The sequence below is a fragment of the Podarcis pityusensis genome, assembly GCF_964106645.2.
Source record: "Podarcis pityusensis genome assembly, chromosome: 5".
NCBI classification, from domain to species: Eukaryota; Metazoa; Chordata; class Lepidosauria; order Squamata; family Lacertidae; genus Podarcis; species Podarcis pityusensis.
The window spans coordinates 17875798-17903180 of NC_138032.1; the positions used below are offsets into that span (position 1 = coordinate 17875798).

Consider the following 27383-nt stretch of genomic DNA (forward strand, 5'->3'; position numbering starts at 1 on the left):
ACCATATGATATAGACTAGGCACGTCCAACTCCCAAGAGACTGCAATCTACTCACAATATAAAAGAACTGGCAGTGATCTACCCATTGTCACTGGAGGATTGACCAGAGTTGTTGAGCTTTTTATTTTTATTTATTTTTAGAAAATTTCACAGGGGGTCCAAAGATTGACCAGGGACATCCTGCAATCGACCAATAGATCACTATCAACCTGTTGGACATGCCTGATATAGACTAACCATCCTTCTTTTACAGCTGGAATTCTCAGGTGCCGGGCTTCACCTTTAGTGACATGTTCATTCAGATTGCTACTCGCCTTCCGTCACAGTATGTGTACGGATTTGGAGAAACTGAGCACACTCAGTTCCGGAGGGATATGAACTGGCAGACCTGGGGAATGTTCACAAAAGATCAACCACCCGGTGTAAGCTGACTTTTCTGCTTCTTTCTCAGTTTGTGTCACTGTCTCAGTTTTCCTACTTTGGACTTGCTTTCTTTCCTAAACAGCAAAAATAACTTTGAATTTTTTAGAAAGCAATGAACATCTTTTAAAAGGAAAACAATGAGTGCTGTAAATGTATAATATGGTAATTTGGTCTATAAAAATGGTTGGGTTGGATAATGTTAGGAGTTTCCTATCAGATTTCTGTTATTAGGGGGTCAATATGGGTTTCTTTGGGCCAGAGTCTTGGACTTGAGATAGACCTGTTGACAGCCTTTAATGCTCTGTTCATATATTTCCATGGAAGTTGGGATGGCCTAAGACTAGGAGGTAGTCAGAAAAAAGTACAATGGGATGTGTGTATCAAGGTTGTTATGAATGGAGAACAGCAAAGTGCAGCTAAAGGGTGACAGAACTGAGTTTAGGCTCCCAAAGTTAGCAGTGTTTTTGAAAACAGGCTTCCTCTCTTTCAAGACCTGATGTGGTAGCAATGAACGTTCCAACAAAACATCACAAGCCACCTCCTCCTACAAAGGGAAATCAAACCTGGCTAAGTACTGATATCTCAAATGTACCTCTGCTCAAAGAATTGGGGTGGTGGAGCAGTATGAATTGTTCAGGACTCAAGTTGAGATGGCACACACCTCGGGCTTCATCCAGATATGTATATATCTGCAGAAGAGATATGAGGTCTTAGATGCAGAAGAAATGAAATCCTTCTGCCTTTATTTTTTGCAGTACAAGCTGAACTCCTATGGCTTTCACCCCTTCTACATGGGACTTGAAAATGATGGAAGTGCTCATGGAGTTCTTTTGCTGAACAGCAATGCTATGGGTAAAAGAACAACATTTTTAAAAATTAAAAAAATCTGTACAGAATTTCATTTTTTGTTCATACATTTATGGCAATTGATTATTAATTTCCTATTCCTTCTGGATTTTTCAGATGTCACCTTCCAGCCAACACCTGCCCTGACATATCGCACAATTGGAGGAATTCTGGACTTTTACATGGTTTTAGGGCCGAAGCCAGAAGAAGTAGTTCAGGAGTACACTGCAGTAAGATATCTGCTGCTATAACATCCCAGTGTATCAATGGAGATTAATTTCGTTTTTAGCAGTTTCTCTATATGTCCATCCAATATGGATGGATATTTGCATCATGAAGGCCAACTGTACAGACTGGATGCATCAGTTCTTATTGGTTTGGGGGACTGCTTGTGTGCTACCACATTTCATTGTTTCGTTTTGTTTCAATTCTATGATTTGTTCTTCATTTGTAGCTAATTGGACGGCCTGTTATGCCACCCTATTGGGCCTTGGGATTCCAGCTTTGCCGCTACGGGTACAAAAACACGTCTGAGGTTGCCGAAGTGTACGATGCAATGAGGGCAGCTAGAATACCCTACGTAAGTGCCTTGAAATTGTACACTGTTGCTGTTTGAACTGAACTCGAGTCTTTTAGCAAGGAAGGATCGATCATTTATGCAGCCAAACTGAAATTTCCCATAATCTCATTCATTGAAAAGCAACAAGGAATGTAAGAGCGATTTTGATTTCTGTGATACATACTATCACAATAAATGTAAGGAAAATAGGTGTGGAATTCAGTGCCACACTGTTAAAAACCTCCACCCTGAACAAGTATATCAGCTTTCCAGATGAAACGACCCCCCTGCATAAACAGTTCTGGGATGTCTGCTGACTCCTTCCCCGAGACAATTCAGGGAAGGAAATCTCATTTTGCTAGCAAAAAACCGTGAATGAGTATGTTAGGTGAATCCCGCCATAAATTTTGATGTGCTCGTTTGTCTCACCCTAGTGTTCGCCAAGAAATCGGATATGAGATTATATTGTGCTGAGGAAGGAGTAGGATACAGAAGCTTGATTATGAGGGTAGAACAGAGAGCAAATTTACCTTTCACCCTAGTCTAATTTCTGAGTTCTCCTGTTTACTTTCTCCACTCCTATAGTGTACCATTTGGAGGTTTGGAATCCTATTGCAATGATGTCAAATCTGTCAAAGCTATCATTTATTATTGGCACTAAGTGGCTACCCCCCACCACCACCTATGGACAGAGTGGAATTTAATTTCGATATTATTTATCTCCATCCTCCTAATTCTTGTTTGGTTTCAGCTCCACAATTTTGAAAAATAATATTTTACATCACGTTAAGATTCTGAAATGTGTGGTTTTTTTTACCCCCTCCCTCAAAGAAGGGGGAGGGGCTAGTTATTTTGGCCAAGCATTAGAATACACCTCTGTGATGATGTTTGAAGACATCTGTTTGCCATATTCACACTTTGCATATCGTAGGAGTATGCTGAAAGGAGGTTAGGTATGCCTCTGGAGACCCCAAAATGTGAAACTGCTCTTGAATATTCTTAACTGTATTGAGGCGTGTTTGAGACTGAATGTGAACTTCTCGCTTTCTATGTTTTGAACCCTGAACATGCTGAGATTTATTTAAATTAATCATGATAAAATTCTGCCAGAGTATATTACCGGAGCTGCATTTTATTTATTTTTCACACGTATATTTGATGCTTTTATTTTTTTGTTTTATTTATTACAGGATGTCCAATATACAGACATTGATTACATGGAACGGAAGCTAGACTTCACACTTGGCAAAAACTTCTCTGACCTTCCAGCTTTCGTTGATCGAATAAAATCGGAGGGTTCAAGGTACATCATCATCCTGGTTAGTAATTTTTAATCATTCTTGAGTTAGCACTATGCACTGTTCGTTCTTATGCATTATTGGTCTAGTACCTCAATGGAGACACAAACTGTGTACCTGTTCCTTCAGGGGAAGTAAAACACCCTTCTAGAACTAGCAGTCTGATCAATTACTCAACCCTGGGAACTGTCTCTTCACAGCACCTTTGTCTCAACATGATTCAGTAAATAACTGAAATGTCCACCTCAGTCTAATATGCTATGGGAAATAGAATTCTGAGCAGTGTGGTCAGTCTATATCAAGATCTCCTACCCCCATCAAACCAACCAATATAGAGGATGTTGTGATGTAATGAATATTTTTATTTTCTGGATTGTCCAATTTGTTTTTAAGCTTTGTTGTATGATTTAGTGTTTAATGATTTTCTCCTCCCTCGTGGGTTCTTGAACCCTGAAAGGCAGGACAAAAATGGGAATAATGAATTAGGAGAATTAGCATTTCTACTGGTTTATTATAAGAGTACAACTCTGTCTTTCATTTTAGGATCCAGCCATTTCTGGCAATGAAACAGAACCGTATAATACGTACACAAGTGGTGTACAGGAGGACGTCTTTATCAAATTTATCAACAGCACAGACATCGCATGGGCAAAGGTACCGTCATCATATCTGACCCATCCAAAATTCCATTTGAATTTACCATGACTCTGAATTCAGGAAAGCAATTTCCCACTTTTTTCCAAATAATGAATTGTTTCCAAATGCATACAATAAGGATTTTGTGTGCGTAACTCTGCATTTCTTCCTTTCCCACAAGGTGTGGCCAGACTACCCCAACGTAACAGTTGATGAAAATGCAAGTCTAGAAGTTCAACTTGAGGTACTTTTTAAAACTGTGTCTCTGTGGTTACAGAAAAAGTGAATTCTGACCAGAATTTCATTGATCTTCCTTTGTAAAGCTATATGTTAACCATTAAAATTTATAGTACAGTGGTACCTCGGGTTACATACGCTTCAGGTTACAGACTCCGCTAACCCAGAAATAGTGCTTCAGGTTAAGAACTTTGCTTCAGGATGAGAACAGAAAACGGGCTCCGGCGGCGTGGCAGCAGCAGGAGGCCCCATTAGCTAAAGTGGTTCTTCAGGTTAAGAATAGTTTCAGGTTAAGTACGGACCTCCGGAATGAATTAAGTACTTAACCTGAGGTACCACTGTACTTGTCCATCATAGGTTTATTTGGTTGAATTTATCCTTTAGAGTTTAATGTAAGCTCCAAATTTGTCTTCTTATCACAGCAGATGATTTTGTTCTCCCTTCTCCTAAGCAGTTTCCATGGTTGTTGTTGTTGTTTTTGTTTTTTTACGTGCTCTCGTTTCTTATTGGCTGAGTGGGTGTCATTTATTATCTTCATTTTTTAGATTAAATATATATATTTTAAAACCAACACAGAAACTTTGCTGCAGGTTGAATGGAATGTTTTAAATAAATAAAAACAACTTTTTACCCCTTCCTCCATTTTCAGTTGTACCGGGCTTATGTCGCTTTCCCAGATTTCTTGCGCAGTTCCACATCGCGGTGGTGGCAAAGAGAGCTAGTGGACTATCATGCCAATGTACTCAAATATGATGGGCTGTGGACTGTAAGTATCACACACCAATTCTTTTGTTCCTTCGTTCTGTAAATAAGTTGATATTTGTTAGGAATTTGGGGCTTTTGAAAAACAAATACACCAGGAGAAATTGCACTTATTTTACTACACTAGGGATTATATAGCTACATACGAAATTTCATGCATATCAGTTAATATCTTGACCCTCCTCCATGAAAATAGCTGTTTACTTGGCGTTTTCCTATGTCATGAAGGCTGAAATTTTGACAAAGCACGTGCCTTTGCTAGACTCTTTTCGGGCACCTGCTAAAAGCATTCTTCTTTAGGCAAGCATAACTAAATGCTTAGGAAGTTGCAGTAATTTTAATCTTAATATTTCAGCTTTTGTATGTCTTAAAGTAGGATTGATAATTTTTCTTGATTTTACTGCTGTGGGTTTTTGTGTGTGTTTTCTTTGTTAAGCCACTTTGCAGGTTTTTTTAAATAAATTTTATTCAATAAATAAACAATAAATGTAAATAAAATAACACAAGCCAAAACACAATCCATCCTGTAGATTTAAGTATCTGTCCATAAATATTTCCCTTTACTCAGCTGCCTGGTGATCATATGAGCAGTGGCATCATGCAGACAGAGGGGAAGATAGACTTCCTTCCCCACCCCTTTCCATTGACCTAGCACATTCCAGAGTAGTACAAGTAGTTACTGGGAAGAGAAAACACAAGTCTCTCAGCCTGCCAGGGAACTGAAGAGGGAGGGGAAAAGATTCAGACTTCTTTCTTAATACAATCAATATGCAACTCATATTCTTCCCAATGGACAAGCTAACTGGAGGGGGGGGGTATGATTTACAGAGTGGGGTTTGAGTTAAGTGTTTATGAGCTACTGAATTTCTGCTTTGAGCTGACGTTTGGGTATGCACATCAGAATATGCTAATTTTTTATATTTTGGAAATTCAAAATATATTTTAGGACATGAATGAACCATCCAATTTCATTGATGGAGCTGTTGGTGGCTGCAGGATTTTATACTTAAACAAACCTCCCTATATGCCAGGTAAGAGTGGTTCCTAAAACACACAGATTCCCTTGGATCAACATTTTTATTTTTATTTAGCTAAGCGGCAAGACTTAAACTAGAAATAATAACTTATCCCATGGCTTTGCATGAAATTCATTCATGTCTCACTTTTGCAGATTTGAGAGTATAGCTTGCTTGCTAAATGAGACTTCTGCTATTCAAGCACCAAAAGATATTCAACTGCTTCACTTCTAATTTTGTTTGTATATTTCCTGACTTGTCAAATAGCAACAGGAACCTTACAATTAGTCTTTCACATTTAATATCCCCTTTTAATGTTACCTGTTCTGAACCTTTGGAACAGGTCCCTGTTAAGCATCTAAATACCGTATTTTTTGCCCTATAAGACGCACCAGACCAGAAGACGCACCAGGTTTTTGGAGGAGGAAAACAAGAAAAAAAATATTCTGAATTTCAGAAGCCAGAACAGCAAGAGGGATCACTGCACAGTGAAAGCAGCAATCCCTCTTTCTGTTCTGGCTTCTGTGATAGCTGCACAGCCTCCATTTACTCCATAAGACGCACACACATTTCCCCTTACTTTTTAGGAGGGAAAAAGTGAGTCTTATAGAGCAAAAAATACGGTATATTTTAATGATACTTCTTCCGCACAACTGCAGATGCCCTTACAGATCCCTGCAGATATTAGATATAATTTCCCAAAGGTCTTCAACTGGGCTTCTTACCAGTGTGACAGATATTGTCACAACTAGATAATGACCAAGCTGAGGTCTCCTTACTTTGAACAATGAACTATATGCTTCAGATCAGACTTTAGGTTCTCATAGTACCTGGAACCTTTATGTCTCTGCCCTCAAATAGAAAAGGTTGTATCACTTATGTAAGAGTCCATTTAAACTGGGGGACCAGTGCAGCTGAGACAATCAGGCTGAATTAATGGTGCTGTCTGCTCCAAATGACTATCCAGCCCTGGACATAAGGAAGAAGGTAATATTATATATGGAAACATGACCCAAAACATTTCTGCCAATGGATCCTGGATTGCATCCTTAGTTCTAAGAGAAAATTAGCATGTTCCATTCCCTTTGAAAATGGCCCACCTCATTGTGTGGTCTTACCCTGTCTCCTCATTAGCCTTGGTTTTAAGAGAACGAGGACTGGATCTTGTGACGCTGTGCATGGATACTGAACAACATCTGTCTGACGGAACACCTGTGAGGCACTATGATGTACATAACCTGTACGGATGGTCTCAAGCAGAACCAACTTACTAGTAAGATGTTTCCCCTGTTTCATATTCTGGAAATCCTGCTTTCTTTACACAATATGATGTTGGTTGTGATAGTAATGATGTGCCACACCCCAGGTTCTGCAATTTTTTGCTAGAATTTTTTCATTGACATTATCCCTTGCACTCTTGCAGTGGCAAAATGATAATCCATGTGAAATTGATGTTTGTGCATCGATGCCACAGCTCACCCTTTAGATTGCTATAGGTTGTTGTGGGGTGGAGCATGGGAAGTTGCAGCAGCCACTTTGAAATCCAAATTGAGTGGAATCTTTAAGTAGCATAATAATTCAGCATGCAATGCTATATTCACGCGTGCCTTTTTATCTTCCTATTAGTGGTATGCGCAACGCCACAAAGGAACGTGGGATCATTATTACCCGTTCAACTTATCCCTCCAGTGGACGATGGGTAGGACATTGGCTTGGCGATAACTATGCAAGATGGGATCAGCTTACAAAATCTGTGATTGGTAAGGGGAATCTTTTATCTGAGAGAAGGAAAACAGGTTGTCAGCACTGCTGCTTCATTGATCATCTGGAACCTTGAATATGTGAAATGCATAGACCAGTTTCCCAGCATTTGTGCCCTTGGATCTAATTAAGTTTGGACCCAAAGTCCTCCATATTTTGGACTTGAACCATATGCTTGTGTCTGGTATTTGATACAGGGACCTGCTACCTCATTCTGACAAACTTACTGGACTAGGGGAGAAGCTTTGCCTTAGATGCTAGGGGAATGCCTCCATGATTTCTTTTGTGAGCATGTGTAGCACCTGCTAGAAGTAAAAAATGGCTTATTTAAAGCCCTAAATATCTTAGGCCTCTAATATCTGGAAGACTGCCTTGTTCCCTACCATCTTCATAGTTCCTCTGCCCTCAGAGACTCAAGAGGTTTGTGTCCAGGGAGGAAGCATGTTCTGTGGCAATCCCTAAGTTGTAGGACTCCCTTGTTAGGAGCTCGTCCTACTCTCGAGTAGGACCCTGGCAGAGACACATGCCCGACTGGCATGTTTTCTCCCTCCTGGTCTTTCGTTTGGGAGCTTCAAAGCTTTCTTCTGCCTGAACATCACAGCAACCGATGCCAACACATCGGCACACTTAGGGATCTGCAGAGTCTTCACAGCTTGTGTAACAGACCTCAGCAACTTAGCATTTTGGCTAATCAACTTTATTTACATATAAACACACACGGAGCACTGCAACATGGCTCCCTCTCTCTTTAGCATCAGCCAGCAGAGAGAAAGAACAAAGGACAATAGTCCCACTTCACGGAACACAGAAACACAAACATCCTGTCTCTGTCACTTCCCACTCTGTGGAGTCAAAACATATACCGTCATGTGAAAGACAACAATCCCATGACTGCAATCACGGAGGAGGACTTCTAACATCCCTCCCCACAAAGGTGCGTCTGGCACCTTCTGGCGAATGCTGAATATGCACCTCTTTACCCTGGCTTTTGACACTTTTGTAATTTTAAGTTGTTTTATACTTGTTTTTAATATTTTATTTTAATGTTGCTATGTTCCTAGGACCTTAGAGTAAAGGGCAAGTAAATAATAACTATAACAATAATATATTTGTTAGTTAAAAGCAAATATAACTTTCGAAAACACGAAAGGTCTTATGTGGAACCTGTGTGCATCAATAATATTTGTATGTTCATGGTCTTTACAGTTTGCAAAACTGCTTTCACATTTTAGAACAGGGATGGCTCTCCAAATTTTATTAGACTCCTGTCAGTCTGGGATAGCTTAGTTGGTAGAGCATGAGACTCTTAGTTATGGATTTGAACCCCACATTAGGCAAAATATACCTAAATTGCAGGGGTTGGACTAGATGACCCTCAGTTAGAAGGTAGAAAGGCATGATATAATTATAGATTTTGAAGGAACCTTAGATATCACCTGCTCCCAGAACTGCTCATTGCATGATCCACACTGAACAATGACAGCATTATTTATCACATTTATTCACTGCTTAAAATAAATAAATAAAATTCTCAAAACTGTAATATTTCAAACAGAGGATCAAATTTCCCAACCAAGACCCCATCACATTCACTAGGCAGCCTGATTCACTGTCAAAACAGTTCTTACTGTAAGAAAAAAGAATTGTTAACTGCTTTCAGGGTTTTCTGTCTCTTCACAATCAAAGATTTTATATAAATTTTATGGAAAAAATAATAAAATATTTCCTAACATTTAACCCACTGTGCTTCCTTGCAATTTCCACCCAGTAATTCCTGTCCCGAAATCTTCTTTCATATCCATTAAATTTTTCCATACAGATAGCTAAATTTCCTCATGGTGATTCTTAGAGCAGAGTACAGTAATTATCAGCATCAACTTGCCAAATAATAAGTAGACTCTGAGGGACGATGTGGTAAAATGGCCATCTCTGTGACAATTCCTTTTCCCTTTATAGTGTGATCCAGTAGATTATCATGGCCAGTCATTATTGCCTCATCGTTCTTAATGGCAATTCTACCTTTACTGATTCCTCAAACATTCATTTTGATGCAGAAAAAATTATGATGTATAGATTTTTAAAAATATATCATGTTTTAAATAGATAAATTGCCTGAGAAAATGCTATTTTATGTAATTTTGACAGGTATCATGGAGTTCAGCCTCTTTGGAATCTCCTACGTAAGTTCTGCTCTTGGATTCTGTTGTATCTGAAAGCCTTTAACATGTTTTGTTGTAATTTAGTAAGACATAGATCATTCTGACCTGTTTCCTGTTTCCATGCTTCCAGACTGGTGCAGACATCTGCGGCTTCTTCAATGACACAACCTATGAAATGTGTGCCCGATGGATGGAACTTGGAGCCTTCTATACCTTCTCTAGAAATCATAATGTGATGGGAACCAGGGTATGTTTAAATGTTTTGACAGTGTATTGCATGCAGAAATTCTGCAACTTTTACCAATCTTGTGTCACTACCATATGGGTAGAGTGAGTGAGATCTCCCCAGATTAATTTGGAAATTATCCAAGTTTTCTTGGCAATAAAAAGCAAGGAAATGGATGAGCCCAGACAAATATTTCCACCAATCCCAACCAGCCCTTTCCATACCTAGTATGAGTGTACTTCTTTTCTCTTTTGCAGCGACAAGATCCTGTCTCCTTTGATGCAAGATTTGAAGATATATCAAGGAATGTGCTCAGCATACGTTACAAATTGCTGCCCTATCTCTACACATTGATGCATAATGCCCATGTTTCTGGCAGTACAGTTGCGCGGCCTTTGTTGCATGAGTAAGTATTGTGGGGCAACATGCAGATTTCCAGAGTAAAGGAGCAATATCACATGACATTGATACATTTTAACCTTGCTAAGGTCCTCAACAGGTAGCTCCGGATCTCTAGTTGGCCCACTTAACAGGTCCACTATATCATGCAAAGATTCCAGCTTGGTTTTACTTAAGGGTCCCTTTGTAAACATCCTGATACAGAGCGGAAATGTCATTTAATAGATAATGGGAATTAAACAGCTGAGTGATAGCAACTGGAACTACAGTATTGCTATTTTATGGCTGCCAATGAGGAAAAATTCCAAGTATACTCACATTTACCAGGTAGATGGATGCCAAATTACTATGTTTCTAAAGAATGAAAGAAAAACTTGAAGCTTCCATCTAGTGAGGTTCATGGATGAATAAGGGTTTGAACACATCAAGGCCCAATGAAAGGGACTTTGACCCACAGGTGGTTTTTTTGCCTTGTGGGTATGGCTTCACTTAAATCCTCCAGGACATGTCAGGACAAATACATTAAATCAGGTGCTGCTTTCAGAATGTTTATAATGTATTAAAAGATGAAACAATCCTTCTTTGCAATGTTTCCTCCAGGTTTGTAGATGAGACGGAAACATGGGGCATCTACAAGCAATTTTTATGGGGCCCAGCTCTCCTGATTAGTCCTGTCCTAGATCAAGTAAGCGTTGCTATAATGTTTGTTGAGTTAATGTATTAATACCTTAAAGTATCCATACTGTGTTTTGCTTGTCTTCCATTTAACCTCATTACTTTACATTCTAGGGAGCTGTCACAGTGAATGCTTATGTACCCAACGCACGGTGGTATGATTATTACACGGTAAGCAACATTTTTTTAAAAAAAATTGGGTTGTATACAAATGTTTCCATCAAACTTTCTGGATAGTCAAATCTACAAATCAATTGAAAACCTCCATATGTATAGCCAGACAAAACTGCTGACTTTGCAGGTTGATCTGTACATTCGGTCTCCTGTGTAGTCCTGTCTTCAGTACTCAGTTACTACTTCTCCTTTGCAAACTGGTGCCACTGAAATTAGTGTCTGATTTCCAGCAGAGAATTGGTGATTGAGAGGAACGTGCTTAACCCAGTGCTTGTCTATCTGCTTCATGTCTCTTCCAACTTGTCCGGAACAAGTTTAATGTTTCTATTGCATGTATGAGATGGAAACACAGTTTCAGGGAAAGCACTTTTGGGGGTGGAGACCTGGAAGAGAAAGAATGGGTGGGTTGTGGAAGAGTACCTCTACCTTCCCTCCTTATGCTTCTCTTCCATAAATTAAGAGATTCAGCCTGCTTTGCAAGAAGAAATGACAGCTGGGTTTTGAAGGCACTCTTTGGAGAGCTAACATGTCCTAAGATGAATTGCTTTCAGTTGGGTGGGCTTAACTACATACAGTACATAACTCTCCCACTGAAGTTAATGGGATTTTAACTGGGTTGTGATCTTTTGTAGGTTTTCATGCTTGGAAATTCAGAACATCTGTGTGTAATATGTGTGTGCAAAATTTTTGCATGCATAAATTGCAGTTTTCAGATGACTACAGCACAGGGCTTCTCTGTTGCACAGAAAGTAGATTTAATTCTACGACTAAACATGCTGCTATGGGAAGTCTTGTACATTTTCAAGGATGTCAGAACATAAAACTATTTAAAATTATTATCAATATTCTTACAGGAAAAAGAAGTTCAAGGTCGAAAACAGTACCATGTGTTGGATGCACCTTTGGAGCATATAAATCTTCATATCCGGGGTGGTTACATTATTCCCTGGCAAGAGCCTGGTATTACTACCAATGCCAGGTAAGTACAGTTTTTAAAAAGAAGAGACTAGTTTTATTCAGATTTGGCTCAGCTGAAGTGCTTTGTGGCTATATTGGATTGATTTATTACATTAGTATTCTGTATTTTCTCCAAGTACTTATTTGAGTCATATTTTGGGAGTGTCAATACTTTTGATGCTGGGTACCCAAAATGTTCACTAGTGTTGCCCAGTGCCAGCACAATGTGGGGAATAAATAGAAGGAAAGAGTGGTATTTTAGGTGGCCACCTTTAGGCTTAACCCTTTAAGAAGGTATCCAGTGCTCTTTTATTTAACTTTATGTTTACTAGTGATAGGGTGGTAAAGATTTAAATGGAAAGAGGCACCAGTCATTGGATTTAGAGATGCTGCCAATCCACTTCCTTGAGTGTGCTCTGGCCAAATTACTAAAATGGAGGCACACACTTTGTTTTTCCAGACCAAAGCAGAGCTTTTCTTCTCAGGTGCAGGCTAACTTTATTTTAGCAAAAGCTCGCCTTTAGGGGTACTTTGTAACACAGAGCTACTGTGAGACTAAAGTCATATTTCAAATACCTTGGAAGAAGAGACTTTGAGATGTTTGTTTTTCCTTTTGCTGATGGAAAAGTGAATAGAAGCTGATAAGCCTTTCCTAAGGAAGGCTTTCTAAAGTTTTACCCTTTTCATCTAGTCGAAAAAATCCTATGGGACTCACCATTGCTTTGGATGATAACGGCAACGCCGAAGGACAACTGTACTGGGATGATGGAGTTAGCATTGGTAAGTGTCTTTTAGATGGCAAGGGCCCCAAATCTGGTCACTGCATTCTTAATTAATTAATATATTTGTATCCTACACTCAACCAATGAAGATCAGGTTGGCTTTATCACAATTTTTATTGTCACTTGATAAAAGAGACAATGAAAATCCATGAGAAGCTCGGAGGCAGTGACTGGCTTAAGGTCATTCACAGAATCATAGAATCATAGAATCATAGAGTTGGAAGAGACCACAAGGGCCATTGAGTCCAACCCCCTGCCAAGCAAGAAACACCATCAGAGCACTCCTGACATATGCCACGTTTATGTTTATGCCACGTGGTAAAGTTGCTTAAGAAATTATCCCCCACTTAATCTCTCATTTAATGTCTTACTGAAGTGGAATCAAAAGATAGGAATTGCTCATTATTCCATACCCCCCCCCCCCAGATTTTCTTCAAAGCACTGTGCATGCAAAGGTCTGGTAGCTTCGAGGTCCATTTTGTACAATTGTCTACATCTTTTAATCCAAGATTTGGGTGATAGTCGCTTTAGAATCTCACTTCTCACCTGGAATAAGTGTCTAAATAGCCACATGTGTGTGCGTGCATGCATGCGCGCGCACACATACGCACACAATCATTTTGAGCCTGGCTTGAGAGACAATCACCAGGCTCCCTATTCTAAGCTTCTTCAGATTTAATGTTATGGTGTATACCCAACAGTTATTCACAAAATTATCCTGCTATTGCTTTCTTCTTACAGATGCTTATGAGAACGGCCTTTACCTCTTTCAAACATTCAAGGCCAGCCAGGTATCTATGATTTTTAATCTTGTATTCTTGCTTCTGTATCCATCACACACATCACTGTTTCCTTTCAGCTGCCCTTCATCGTCTTCCAAAACCAAAATTATTTGTCTTTCTGCTTTTCATGTGAAAATTATGTAATTTACGTATTATGTAATTTACTAAATTACATAAATTAAATTGTGTTATTCCACCCCGTTCATTTCAATGGAAATATTTTTTTGGGGGGGGGACTTAATTAATTATGTTTGTTTGCAGACTGAAAGCAACAGCAAAAGCTGTTTGTTTGTTTGTTTGTTTGATGGTATGTTTGTTTGAGCAAATTCTCCAACTTCCCTACAGGGAAGCACTGCTTTGATTTATTAAAAAAATAAAGAAGTCTTTAATTTAAGGGACATGTCTTCCCTAGCTTTCCATCCTTACAGGAAAGCCTAGTCATGGTTGCCATTTTAAAATTAATGCTCTTTGTAACTAAGGGTTGAAGTACTAGTTACAATCTGGGGGGAAATTAAGATTATATTGCAGAACAGATTTCCCTTTTTGAAAAAAAAATGAAATGATTTATAATAAATCAACTAGAAATGGGTTCAATATCGAAGGAACGTTCCCTGCATAGTCTGTGATTTTTACAACTGGCTTACATTTTTGTGGAACTATGGTAAAAGTTAACATATTTAAATATTTTTTGCTCAGACCAATCAGAATTGTGCCAGAATTTTCATGGAAGTCGATTTCTGTGTTTAAAGAGCAAATATATTATGGGCAAGAACATCACGAGAATTAGTGAAATCTAGTGGGATATTTTGATTAAGAGACCTCTGTAGATCCAAACTCAGACAGTGTGATCCAGATACCTGAGAAATAGGGTATCTCCCAGTGCCCAAACAAGCAAGTTTTTAGAACTGGGTATTGTAATATAGGGACGCGGGTGGCGCTGTGGGTAAAACCTCAGCGCCTAGGGCTTGCCGATCGCATGGTCAGCGGTTTGAATCCCCATGGCGGGGTGAGCTCCCGTCTTTCGGTCCCAGCTCCTGCCCACCTAGCAGTTTGAAAGCACCCCTAAGTGCAAGTAGATAAATAGGTACCGCTTTATAGTGGGAAGGTAAACGGCATTTCCGTGTGCTGCGCTGGTGCCGGCTCGCCAGAGCAGCTTCGTCACGCTGGCCACATGACCTGTAAGTGTCTCCGGACAGCGCTGGCCCCCGGCCTCTTAAGTGAGATGGGCGCACAACCCTAGAGTCAGACACGACTGGCCCGTACGGGCAGGGGTACCTTTACCTTATTATAATATATTTGCCAGTACATGTAAAATGCTGCCTTGTGGTTGCTTTCCAACATAATGCTGTTTCCATATATGTAGTGGAAAGGGACTGAAGCCAAATAATGATTGTGGCAAGCATTTGTGGATTCAGAGATAAAAACATGAGAACAATATTCTGTTTCTCAGAGTGTATTGGACATCACTGTGGACCACCCAGGATATTCAGATCCAAACAACTTGGCATTTAGTGAAATAAAAATCCTAGGGGTGGCAGCTGACACCCCTCCCAGTGCTATTGTGCTTCAGAATGGTGCACCAATCCCATCCAGTCATACTGCCTCCTATAATTCTACAACTCAGGTAAGAAAAAAATTCACCAAAAAAATTGTACTCTGTGAACTACTTTCAGTACGTGGGAGCCTCCTTCCATGGTCACCTCTGTTGTTACTTTCATTTTCTTTCTTAAAAAAGATACCCCAAATAATTGCTTTGATATACTCCCTCCATTTTTGCCCATATATCTTTAAATTCATTTAATTTAAAAAATAATTTAAAAGAAAGGGGGTCATCTTTCTTCCTGCTCTTCATATATATTGAATATGCCTTTTCCACCAGAGTCACACACACAGTTGACATTTTCACTAAGCTACGTATATTCACCATGACCTCAAAATCTCCTTCCTTTAGACACTGCCAATTCAGACACCGTCAGTACAGGTTCCCTCTGCTCCTTTTAGGCCAGGCTTCCTCAACCTCGGCCCTCCAAATGTTTTTTGGCCTACAACTCCCATGATCCCTAGCTAGCAGGACCAGTGGTCAGGGATGATGGGAATTGTAGTCTCAAAACATCTGGAGGGCCGAGGTTGAGGAAGCCTGTTTTAGTCTCTTCAATACATTCTACAAAAGAACATGAAGTTGAATTCACTGTTTTATTGTTGCTGGTTTTATTTCCAAAGGTCTTCCACATTATGGGTCTTCAGCTTTCACTGGGACAAGCATATTCATTAAAATGGGGACAGGTAGCACACACCGAAAAATTTAACTGTTATCCCTACCCAGAACCAACACAAAACACTTGTGAAAGTCGCGGCTGTGTCTGGGAGGTAAGCATGTTTCTTCTCTGTATATTTATGTTTTCCTGTAATCACAAAAACCCCAAAGTGAGCATGTTTCCAACAAGTGAAGCAGGTTAAAGAAAACCATCTTCTCCCAAATTAGGAGATGGTGATTTCTGTGCACAGTTTTCCATGGGTGAAATTGGTCACAGATTCTCGGGGTGGCAATTGTCGAATGAGACCAATAACAGATCACTACTGTAATATGTGGATACCCCCCCAAAGACAAAATTCTGCTCCTATCCAAGATCAATTACTCACTTCTAGGAGATGGTCCAAGGGCGGTGGCTGAAGCCATTAGCAGTTAGTATGGTGGGCTGCTTTCACACCTTAAATCTTTTCCCTGAAGTTTTTCCTGTGCAAATGCTGCTTTTCCTGTGTATGTTGCAAATACTTCTGGATCATCATGTGTTTTGCATCTCCAGACCGCTTGTATTTTGCCTTTTCTACCTTCCTTCATTACCTGAGCTGGAAAACTCCAATAGGAGAACTTATCTTGCAATGTCTTCCCCTGAGCCTTTATCAAACCATGGAAAGGGGGCAGGGGAGGGCTTGATACAGGATGCCTGAGACGCATGCACCCACTGATCTTGTTTTTAAGGGAAATTCCTCCTTTTAACTGAGAATTTTCCAATGGAATTTTGTTTCTCATTCATTAATGGAAAACGTTTGGAAAGATGCAGGACAAAATAGCAGCACATCGCTACGTTTTCCCTCATGACCTCCATGAAACAACCACATTATTTGCACAATGCACTGGTGCCACCCTATAGTATTTGCTAAATTAAATGATATTTTATTTCAGGTTGTCTCTACTCCTGGTGTGCCACACTGTTATTATCCCAGTAATTATGGTTACTCTGCCAGTAACGTTCAAAGCAGTCCTGGGCGCTTGACAGCTGAGCTCCACAGGAACACCAGCATCCCTAACCCTTATGGGCCTCGTTCACCACCTGTTGACCTACTTAACTTGGAAGTAACTTATCATTACAACGACATGCTGCAGTTTAAGGTAAGTCTATCCCCCAGTGACCCACTGAGGGGGGTGACAAAATGTCAGGTGGCACTCACTGCAGAGTCTGTAGCATGCTCGAGTCATGCGTCTCTCGTGGGAGAGACGTGGTGACTTGGGCATGCGTAGGCTCCACACTGCCCAAACGGTCCATCTGCTGCCTTCCCCCCCAGCTGTAGGGCAGCTGAGTGGGAGGAGACAGGCAGACTCTGGAGGCCCCATGGTGCACCCTGCCCCTATGGGGGGCTTGCCAGGCACCCCAGCAGCTCCCTAAACAGCCTTGGTCCTGTATACCTGAAGGAGCGTCTCCACCCCCATCGTTCAGCCCGGACACTGAGGTCCAGCACCGAGGGCCTTCTGGCGGTTCCCTCATTCCGAGAAGTGAGGTTACAGGTAGCCAGACAGAGGGCCTTCTCGGTAGTGGCGCCTGCCCTGTGGAACGCCCTCCCTTCAGATGTGAAGGAAATAAGCAGCTATCTTCTCTTTAAAAGACATCTGAAGGCAGCCCTGTTTAGGGAAGTTTTTAATATTTAATGCTGTGTTGTTTTTAACACTCGATTGGAAGCCACCCAGAGTGGCTGGGGAAACTCAGCCAGATGGGCAGGGTATAAATAATAAATTATTATTATTATTCCTCCACCACTGCCTGTGACATTTACTTAGCAAGGAATTTGCAATATGGTTGGACAAAAGAAGGCTTGTTGGATTCAGGGGTGTTTTCTGGGTTCCACCAAGAACAGATACAGCTTCTTAGGAATGAACCGAAACTGTTTATTCCAGCCTAATAACAAAAAAGGGAGCTTAAAACACTAGGTGTGGTTAATCTGTGTCTCCAGATATTGCTGAACACCCATCAGCAGTGTGGCAAATAATGACAAATAATCAACCCTGCACAAACTGTTTCATTTAGCGAACTTCACAGTCACAACAGGAACAAGGATCTTTCTTCCCACATTGCAAACACGTACCAAAATACTATTTGCATGTATCTGTGGTTTCATGTGTTTGTGCATTCTGTGTTGCGTTTACTATTGCTTTTATTTTCTTTCTGTATGCCTCCCTAGAGCTCTTTAATGAGTTAAAGGGATTGATTCTTTAGAAAACCACTTGCCTTTCACTACTCATCTCCCCCTTCAGCTCAGCTGATGGAGGATATGGGACATACTCCAGGGTACATTATCATTTCACTTTGCTAACAGTGGCATGCCTGACCAGTGCCCAGATTAACTGGATTTGTGCGCCATGCTTTAACCAGCTCTGCACTGAGATTAAATACATGCATAAATTTATTTGTATGGCACCTTTCCATTGTTAAAACCATGCTCAAGGTGCCTTGCCACATGAAAAAATACATAATTACAGACATAACAAAAGTAGTCTTAAACGATAAATAAAACACCCATTTAAATCATAATAACATCTAAAAGAAAGATAAAAAATATATAAGTAACAGCAACAACACCCACCCACCGCCTGCCAACAGAATCAAGAGTCTGTTCAGCAACCTCTGCCTTTGTAGCAGGGGCCAGCCAGGGCCCCAGCCTCTTGGGGCAGGTGAAAAAAGGCCTTCAAGGAAGGGAGCAGGTCTTCCAGGACTGCCAGTCAAGGTGGTCTCTGACCTCTTCAGTGCTCAGCTTTTATAACTTAGCACTTAGCTAAGTTTACTGGATGCTGTTGTATGATGAAACCATGCAACAGACGTAAAGGTTCAAAAACCTCTTAAAATGTAGCTTATTTTACACCCACTGAATAGTGCTGCTTCTCCATAGATTTATGATCCCAACCACAGAAGATACGAAGTTCCAGTCCCGCTCTTCACCCCAAACAGCCCTGAAAGCACAGAAGCTAATCGGCTCTACGAAGTGGAAATTGTCAACAACCCATTTGGCATAAAGATCAGACGCAAAAGCACAGGAACTGTTATGTAGGTGAAATCTTTGCTTTTATTGATAGACTGATAGATATGTTGCATATGCTTGTCAGTGGCACAATTGTATCATACACACCCAGTTGCAGTGTCAGTTCTGTGATCTCTAGTGCATGTTAAATTTCACAGAGAATAGCTTAGCTGATTTCTTCCAGACCTACATGTATATATTACACCTATATTTGATGACTATTCCATCATGACAGCTAGCCACATTCAAGCCACCTTGAGGCAGGGTATAAATAAATATAAAATGATGATGGTGATGATAGTAGTAGTAGTAATAATAATAATAATAATAATAATAGTAATAATAGTAACAACAATAATAAAACTGAAAGCAGCATCTGACCACTTATGCACAGAATTGGAGCTGCACTCTTGGGGTGACTGCACTGCTCTTCAGTTATAGTAAGTTTTCCTCACAAGAATCAAGTCTGAGCATGTTCTGGAGAAAGGCACATTGGTGCTTAGGGTCCAAGGAAAGAAGCAATGAAGAGTAAATTTTGTGGGGTGTTTTTACGCTTAATTCATGTGTATCCACCCTTGACATTCAGTAGAGTTCAGGTCTGAGCATTTCTGGGGAAAAGGTGTATGATTTATGAAGAGACAGCTGATCTAAGGTTAAAAATTATGAAGGTCACATTTTAATGTTAGCAAAGGTTTTAGTTTGTTTTATTGTCATTAGGAATGTTTGGTCCATCACACAGGTAGATGATGCATTCTGTTGCTCACAAATAGGCAAGAGCCAAGATTGTAAAACATGCTTTATCACCCATGTGGAGGAAAACTTTATCCAACTTAGCATTAAACCCCTGGTATTGGACCATTAACAACTTCTTACAGTATTATTTTTTTGAAAATACTGCTGTGCTCTGCACCTTTTAAATTTCTTAGCCATAAGTGGTTCGGCAGGGATATTTTTATTCTGTTGAAGAGAAAACAGACCACCTACTGTATTATTTTCTTTCCATTTTCTCATGAGTTATACATACGATGATACGGAGTAACCATCCTTCTTTTGCAGCTGGAATTCTCAGGTGCCGGGCTTCACCTTTAGTGACATGTTCATTCAGATTGCTACTCGCCTACCATCACAATATGTGTACGGATTTGGAGAAACTGAGCACACTCAGTTCCGGAGGGATATGAATTGGCAGACCTGGGGAATGTTCACAAAAGATCAGCCACCTGGTGTAAGCACTGCTCCTACTTTTAAACAAACAAACAAACAAAAACTTACTGCTTCTTTCCTAGCTAGTGCCATTGCCAATAAGGAAATCTGGAAGTGTTTTCCCTTTCTCCTAAATAGCTAAACCTCTCAGTTTTTAAGAATGTAAAACATTTCTAGAAAGAAAGAAAGAAGGAAAGAAAGAAAGAAAGAAAGAAAGAAAGAAAGAGAATGCAGGAGTGTAGAATATTTTGATTTGCTCTATACAAAAATGAGAGTAAGCGACTTATAGCACAGTCCTAATAATGGCTACTTAGAAGTAAAGTAAAGGTAAAGGGACCCCTGACCATTAGGTCCAGTCGTGGCCGACTCTGGGGTTGCGGCGCTCATCTCGCTTTACTGGCCGAGGGAGCCGGCGTACAGCTTCCGGGTCATGTGGCCAACATGACTAAGCCACTTCTGGCGAACCAGAGCAGCGCACAGAAACGCCGTTTACCTTCCCGCCAGAGCAAGTATTTATCTACTTGCACTTTGACATGCTTTCAAACTGCTAGGTTGGCAGGAGCAGGGACCGAGCAATGGGAGCTCACCCCGTGGCAGGTATTCGAACCACCGACCTTCTGATCGGCAAGTCCTAGGCTCAGTGGTTTAACCCACAGCGCCACCCGTGTCCCTTACTTAGAAGTAAGTCATATTTAATTCACTGTGGCTTATCCTCAGGTTAAGTGGATTACATTTGCAGAACATTGTCCAGAAAGGTGTTTTCAGAGCCAGAGCTCAGCTATTCAAAATCTTCATGATTGCAGAGATTTCAGATCAGTGTGGTATAGCAGGGAGGAAGCATAGTTCAGGGGTAGGTCATATGCTTTGCAATCAGAAAGTCTGAGGTTCAATCCCTTTCATTTCCAACCATTCACCATTCACTTGAGGAATTGCTCTTATGGTATTCCCTTAGACATGTGCTGCCCTGGATGGATGAAACATTGCCTGCTCTTGATAGGGTTACTCTCCTGAAGTACATATCTTGGGGGTACTCCTGGATTCATTCCTGTTGCTTGAGGATCAGGTAGCCTCGATGGTGCAGAATGCCTTCCATCAGCTTTGGCCGGTAGACCAGCTGTGTCCCTGTCTGGACAGAGATAGCGCAAATTGCCCTATTTTTTGCTCCATAAGATGCACCTGATCATAAGACGCACCTAGTTTTTAGAGGAGGAAAACCAGAAAAAAAAATTCTGAACGAAACAGCGGACGTATGATTTTTGTGGTTCATGCTGTGGCCACAGACATGTGATCTGATGGTGAATTTGGGTGACCCATTGCAAAAATCCTGAGGATCCATGTGGATCTGTGCTTTGCAACAGTGGGTGCGTGATTTTTTTGGTGCAGGCTGTAGCCATGGACATGCTATGTGATCTGATGGTGAATTTGGGGTAAATTTGGGGTGACCCAATGTAAAAACCCTGAGGATCCATGGGCTTTTACCTCCCCACTCCCAGGCAGCCTCCCTAGCATCCCTTATCTCTCTTCTGATCCCACTGATCAGCTGTTTCCTTTCAACACTCCCTTCCCTATTGTTTGCCTTAGTGTCTTTTCCTTAGCTGGAGCAGTTTTTTGCTCCTCCTTTTCTTCTAATTTCTCTCCTTATTGCTTTAGTCTTCCTGTTTCCCCCCCTTGCAAGTTTGCTGTCTTTACTTCCCCCCTCCCAGGCAGCCTCCTTTGTCTCTAGTGTCCCTTATCTCTCTCCCTGATCGACAAACGATCAGTGGCTTTGTTTCAACACCCACTTCCCTCTTTTGAAAAAGAAGAAGCATGATCTGCTTTTTGACCCTGGGCAATTCTGCTCCAGGGACCACACATTCGCTCCCTAAGATGCACAGACATCTCCCCTTACTTTTTAGGAAGAAAAAAGTGTGTCTTATGAAACGAAAAATACAGTATGTCACCTATGCTCTGGTAACCTCTAGGTTAGATTACTGCATCACCCTATACACAGGGCTGCCTCAAGACGGTTTGGAATATTCAGCTGGTGCAGAATTCAGCAGCCAGGTTGCTCATCGGGGCAAGACAGTTTGAACATACAATGCTGATCGTAGCCCAACTGTACTGGCTGCCAGTTTGTTTACAGGCCCAATTCAAAGTGCTGGTTTTGACCTATAAAGCCTTCAGCAGTTCAGAACTGCAATACTGCAAGGACCACCTCTCCCCATATGAACCTGCGATCATCCAAGGCCCTTCTTCGTGTGCCTCCCCCACAAGAGGTCTGGAGGGTGGAAACATGAGAATGGACCTTTTATGTGGTGGCTTCCCATTTGTGGAATGTTGTCCCCAGAGAGGCTCATCTTTATGCACCAGCTGAAAACATTGCTCCTCTCCCAGCCTTTTACTAACTAAACAATCTATGGCATTTTAAGCAGGGATGGGTATAGTTTTTGTTCATTATTTTTGTGTTCTTGTATTATAAACTGTCTTGTGGTTCTTGGAGGAAGGGCAGTGTAGAAACTTTAACAAGAATAACAACAACAGCTACAGCCACTAATGAGATATATGGAACAAAAATAGCAAGTCATTTCAATATTTTGGGTATGAATGGCCCTGCATTAAATGTACACAAATTTGCATAAAGTTGCCCATTTAAAAAGATGCATTCTCGTGCTGCTGGTTTCCAGACTGTGACAATAAATTATGTTTGTCATTCCCTTAGCACCTCTCTTTCCATTGTTGGCTTCTCTTTCAGTCTAGTCAGCAAATAGCCTACTGCTCTCAATCATCGTCACTGTGTTTAAACTTAAACCCTGAGAGCACCTTCAATAAGAAATGAAAAGAAAGGAGTGGTTTTCTTGATGGTCTCAAGGAAACAGAGTACAGGTTCCAAAAGCAATCAGTACTTAAAGATAAGTCAGGCTTCTCTCTGGTCCACTTGGGGGAATTTAAACAGCCCATACCAGCTCTTTCCCCTCTGATCAACCCATTCACCCACTCCTTTAATTTTGCATTTACAAAACAATAAATTGGCCTTGCTATGGCTGTGGTGATTGCCGTTATTAGCGGGGCCAGGTAGAAATTTGCCTATCATGCGAATTGGCTATGGCCTTGGGGTTTTGCCTACATTGTAGCAATTGTCACAACTTTGGCAGTTTAGGCATTAGGTGACCTTAGTCTTGGTTGGAGAGGAGGGGTTGTACCCTCGCTTTCCCCTCCGGAAATAGGGTATCCCATTAAAGGGATCAGTCCATATGCCCACATGGGGGACCTGGGCCTCAGTGCTCCGAGAGAGACAGCGATCCCTGCAGGGATCCGTGCTGCCGGGTTAACTCTGATGTCATTTCCGGTAGGCAGCCCAGAAATAAATGCTTACCCAGTGCCTATGCCAAACCACTTCAATAAATTGGCCTGATTTGATCCCACTCAACTGTGTTGTGTCTTTTCCTGGTATTCTATCGGAGCGGGGTGGGGGAGGGGGAGTGTTCAGCCTAGGCCTGGAAATGTGTTGTAATTGCAAAGGGGTTTTCGTCAATCACTTATCTGTAGTTATTCAGGGTTATTATTAAGAAGGACTGAGGCACTTCTACCAATATAAGGATTTTGCTGCAGCAGAAATGAAATTCTTCTGTTTGCTTTTTTTTTTTTTTTTTTTTTTTTTTTGTCTCTTACAGTACAAGCTGAACTCCTATGGTTTCCACCCTTTCTACATGGGCCTGGAAAATGATGGCAGTGCTCATGGAGTTCTTTTGCTGAACAGCAATGCCATGGGTAAAAGAATTACATTTATATATACGTATGCATTAAAAAAAACAACCCACGATTGCCTTTGTCACTGTAGCAATTTATTATTAATTCCCAACTCCTCCTTCTGAATTTTTCAGATGTCACCTTCCAGCCAACACCTGCTCTGACATATCGCACGATTGGAGGAATTCTAGACTTTTATATGGTTTTGGGGCCGACGCCAGAAGAAGTGGTTCAGGAATACACTGCAGTAAGATACACCTGCTCTAGTATATTAAGTGTCATGATCCAGGAAAGGATATTAGTTTCTTGTAGGAGGCTTCTCCACATGTCAGCTCAGTATAAATGCACAACATCTTTTGATGAGAAGGAGTTCATCCAGCAAGAGTTCCTAATTGTTTCATGAGGCTACTTGTACGCTACCAGAACGGGATGGAGTCCACCAAATGTTACTTTTATTCTGTCCCCCCCTTTTCCTATTTCACTTTTGTTTTAAATCTATGATTTGCTCTTCATTTGTAGCTAATTGGACGGCCTGTCATGCCACCCTATTGGGCCTTGGGATTCCAGCTTTGCCGCTACGGGTACAAAAACACGTCTGAGGTTGCCGAAGTGTATGATGCAATGAGGGCAGCTAGAATACCCTACGTAAGTGTCTTGCAGCTGTGATCCGGTGCTCTTCAGATTCCAATCGATAACTATTTTGTTGGAAGAAGATTTCAAAATGATTTAGAAAATCGGGAATATATAAATCCCAACTGAGTTCTGTATGAAACATTACCCAAAGTTCTATGCAGACAAAACCAAGGGAGGAAGAAAGAGTGGAGGAAAGAGGCACAGACCTAATTTGTATGGTTAAGGTCAGCAAAGAAACAGTTTTGCCCTTCTCTATCCCAGTGATATCTCAAAGTGAAAACCATTTTAAAAATATTTTAAAAAGCAATAAAACATTCTCAGAAATTTTAAGATTTGCATTTTTAGGTGTATGTGTCTTAGCTATGGCTCAGTTTGTGAAGTGGCCCTTCAACTTTCCTAATGTCATTTAGACATACTTGAAATTGAACCTGGTGGCTTTGCTTTTTGCCTTGTAGTTTTGAATTTTAATAGTTAATAAAACAACAACAAAAAGTGGGGGCTAAATTGTTTGGTCCAATCCCTAGAATATATGATAATCGTATCAAAAATATGATCTATGATACTGATGTATCTATGACACATCTGTTTGCCCCTTTCACCCTATGCATGCTGTAGATGCACGCTGAAAGAATCTTGGGTATTTATTTAATTAAATTAATTTATATACTGCCCTATACCTAAAGGTCTCAGGGCGGTTCACAGAATCAAGTGTGCTTCTGGATATATGGATCTGAACTTGAACATTCTTAACTGTATTGAGGCATATTTGATATTGAAAGTCCATGCTTTCTGTGTTTTGCATCTTGAACTTGTTGAGATTATTTTAAATTAATCATCTCCAGGTCTTCAGTTTATTTTTCACACATGTCTTTACTGTTTTATTTTAACACAGGATGTCCAATATACAGACATTGATTACATGGAACGGAAGCTAGACTTCACACTTGGCAAAAACTTCTCTGACCTTCCAGCTTTTGTTGATCGAATAAAATCAGAGGGTTCAAGGTACATCATCATCCTGGTGAGTAATTGTTAATCATTCTTGAGATACCATTATGGAATGCTGGTAGCATGCATTATTGGTCCAGTACCTCAATGTACACCCAAGCTATGTACCTGTTCCTTTAGGGGAAGTGCAACCCCACTAGAACAGGCAGTCTGCTCAATTACTCAACCCTGGGAACTGTCTCTTCACAGCACTTCTGTCTCAACATGATTCAGTTTCAGTTTATTGGTTCTCATGAAGCCCATCATTGCCTCAAAGACACCAATCCAACTTCTGCACAATCTCTCCTGATCAGTAGCAGCCCATGGGGTTTGGTAGAGTTGAATGCCCCCCCTTTTGTGGTTGTGGGGGGCCGTGGGGCCAGGAGGTTTGAGCCTACATGGTACACAGGTGGAGCCAATCCAGTGCTCTGCCAGTGTGTCTATCTAGTCCTAACCAGCTTTTGTTTGCTTTATCTAATAAAATCAGAATGTTCAAGGCTCATTGCCATCCTGCTTAGTTCTTTCTTTCTTGAGCTATCATTATGCACTTTGGATAATATGCAGTTTTCATTGTGCTCTGTTGGATAGTTTGCGTTACCAGTCCTGGCAATATAATAACCATGGTTCTGGATCAGACCCAGGGTCCATTTGCACCAGTATCTCATTTCCAACCATGGACGGCCAGATAGCTTCAGGAGTCATCAAGGCAATAGCTTTCACCTACGCATTGTTCCCCAGGATCTGATAAACAGAGAGGCAATGCCCCTCAAAACTTATCAGAGTGAAATATATAAACTATGCAAAAGCTGAATAAGGAACTCCTTCTATATAATCCCTTGAAATAACTGGATGAGAACTTGCTCTGGGTTTCCCTTCCATCAGAGTTCATGCTGCTATCCACAGATAATCTTGTTTTTGTGCTGAGGGCCTTCTGGCAGTTCCCTCATTGCGAGAAGCAAAGCTACAGGGAATCAGGCAGAGGGCCTTCTCAGTAGTGGCGCCTGCCCTGTGGAACGCCCTCCCATCAGATGTCAAAATGATAAACAACTACCTGATATTCAGAAGACATCTTAAGGCAACCCTGTTCAGGGAAGTTTTTAATGTATGATATTTTAGTGTTTTTTGGTTTCTATGGAAGCCACCCAGAGTGGCTGGGGAAACCCAGCCAGATGGGCGGGGTACAAATTAATAATAATAATAATAATAATAATAATATATTATTATTATTATTATTATTATTATTATTATTATTATTTGTGATTCTCTACCACAAAGAGTTCCATTAGCATCACTCACTGCATTCTTTCAGAAACTCAGACTGAAAACCTGGATCCTCCAAGAAGGTTGGGAGGTGTGGAAGAAGTCATGTCATGCATAGAGCAGAATGAATGAATGAGTGAAAAGCATTAGCACTGCTCATTTAATGTAACAGTAAAAGTATTTCCGATTTTCCTTTAGGATCCAGCCATATCAGGCAATGAAACTGAACCATATAACACCTTCACAAGTGGTGTTCAGGAGGATGTTTTTATCAAATGGATCAACAGTTCAGACATTGCATGGGCGAAGGTATTGTTGCAAAATGTCATTGCCTTACTTGCCGCAACCCAAATTCAATTTGATGAAAAGCATAGTTTGCCCCTATGCACTCTCCTACCCAGCCTAAATGGAGTCACTCTTCATTAAATAAAAGCATAGATTGTTTCCAAATGCATACAAGAATTCAGCGCATCTAACTCTACATTTCTTCCTTTCCCACAAGGTGTGGCCGGATTATCCCAATGTAACAGTCGATGAAAATGCAAGTTTGGAAGTTCAACTGGAGGTACTTAAAAAAAAAACAAACCCCAAAA

General features: G+C 40.8%; 1 protein-coding gene across 1 annotated transcript in view; it reads left to right on the plus strand.

The window, feature by feature from the left end:
• SI (sucrase-isomaltase) overlaps positions 1-27383 on the plus strand; it is a 127749-nt gene that overhangs the window by 84714 nt on the left and 15652 nt on the right. The window contains exons 51-80 of the mRNA XM_081007704.1: positions 254-422; positions 1179-1275; positions 1387-1499; positions 1724-1849; positions 3019-3147; positions 3670-3780; positions 3944-4006; positions 4649-4765; positions 5708-5792; positions 6912-7050; positions 7404-7537; positions 9684-9718; positions 9828-9944; positions 10181-10329; positions 10923-11007; positions 11112-11168; positions 12026-12150; positions 12820-12908; positions 13652-13701; positions 15143-15316; positions 15913-16059; positions 16877-17083; positions 18853-19007; positions 20038-20206; positions 23835-23931; positions 24045-24157; positions 24430-24555; positions 25436-25564; positions 26989-27099; positions 27293-27355. Of these exons, the coding sequence (XP_080863830.1) occupies positions 254-422; positions 1179-1275; positions 1387-1499; positions 1724-1849; positions 3019-3147; positions 3670-3780; positions 3944-4006; positions 4649-4765; positions 5708-5792; positions 6912-7050; positions 7404-7537; positions 9684-9718; positions 9828-9944; positions 10181-10329; positions 10923-11007; positions 11112-11168; positions 12026-12150; positions 12820-12908; positions 13652-13701; positions 15143-15316; positions 15913-16059; positions 16877-17083; positions 18853-19007; positions 20038-20206; positions 23835-23931; positions 24045-24157; positions 24430-24555; positions 25436-25564; positions 26989-27099; positions 27293-27355 (3481 nt within the window). The remainder of the gene's footprint in view (positions 1-253; positions 423-1178; positions 1276-1386; positions 1500-1723; positions 1850-3018; positions 3148-3669; positions 3781-3943; positions 4007-4648; positions 4766-5707; positions 5793-6911; positions 7051-7403; positions 7538-9683; positions 9719-9827; positions 9945-10180; positions 10330-10922; positions 11008-11111; positions 11169-12025; positions 12151-12819; positions 12909-13651; positions 13702-15142; positions 15317-15912; positions 16060-16876; positions 17084-18852; positions 19008-20037; positions 20207-23834; positions 23932-24044; positions 24158-24429; positions 24556-25435; positions 25565-26988; positions 27100-27292; positions 27356-27383) is intronic.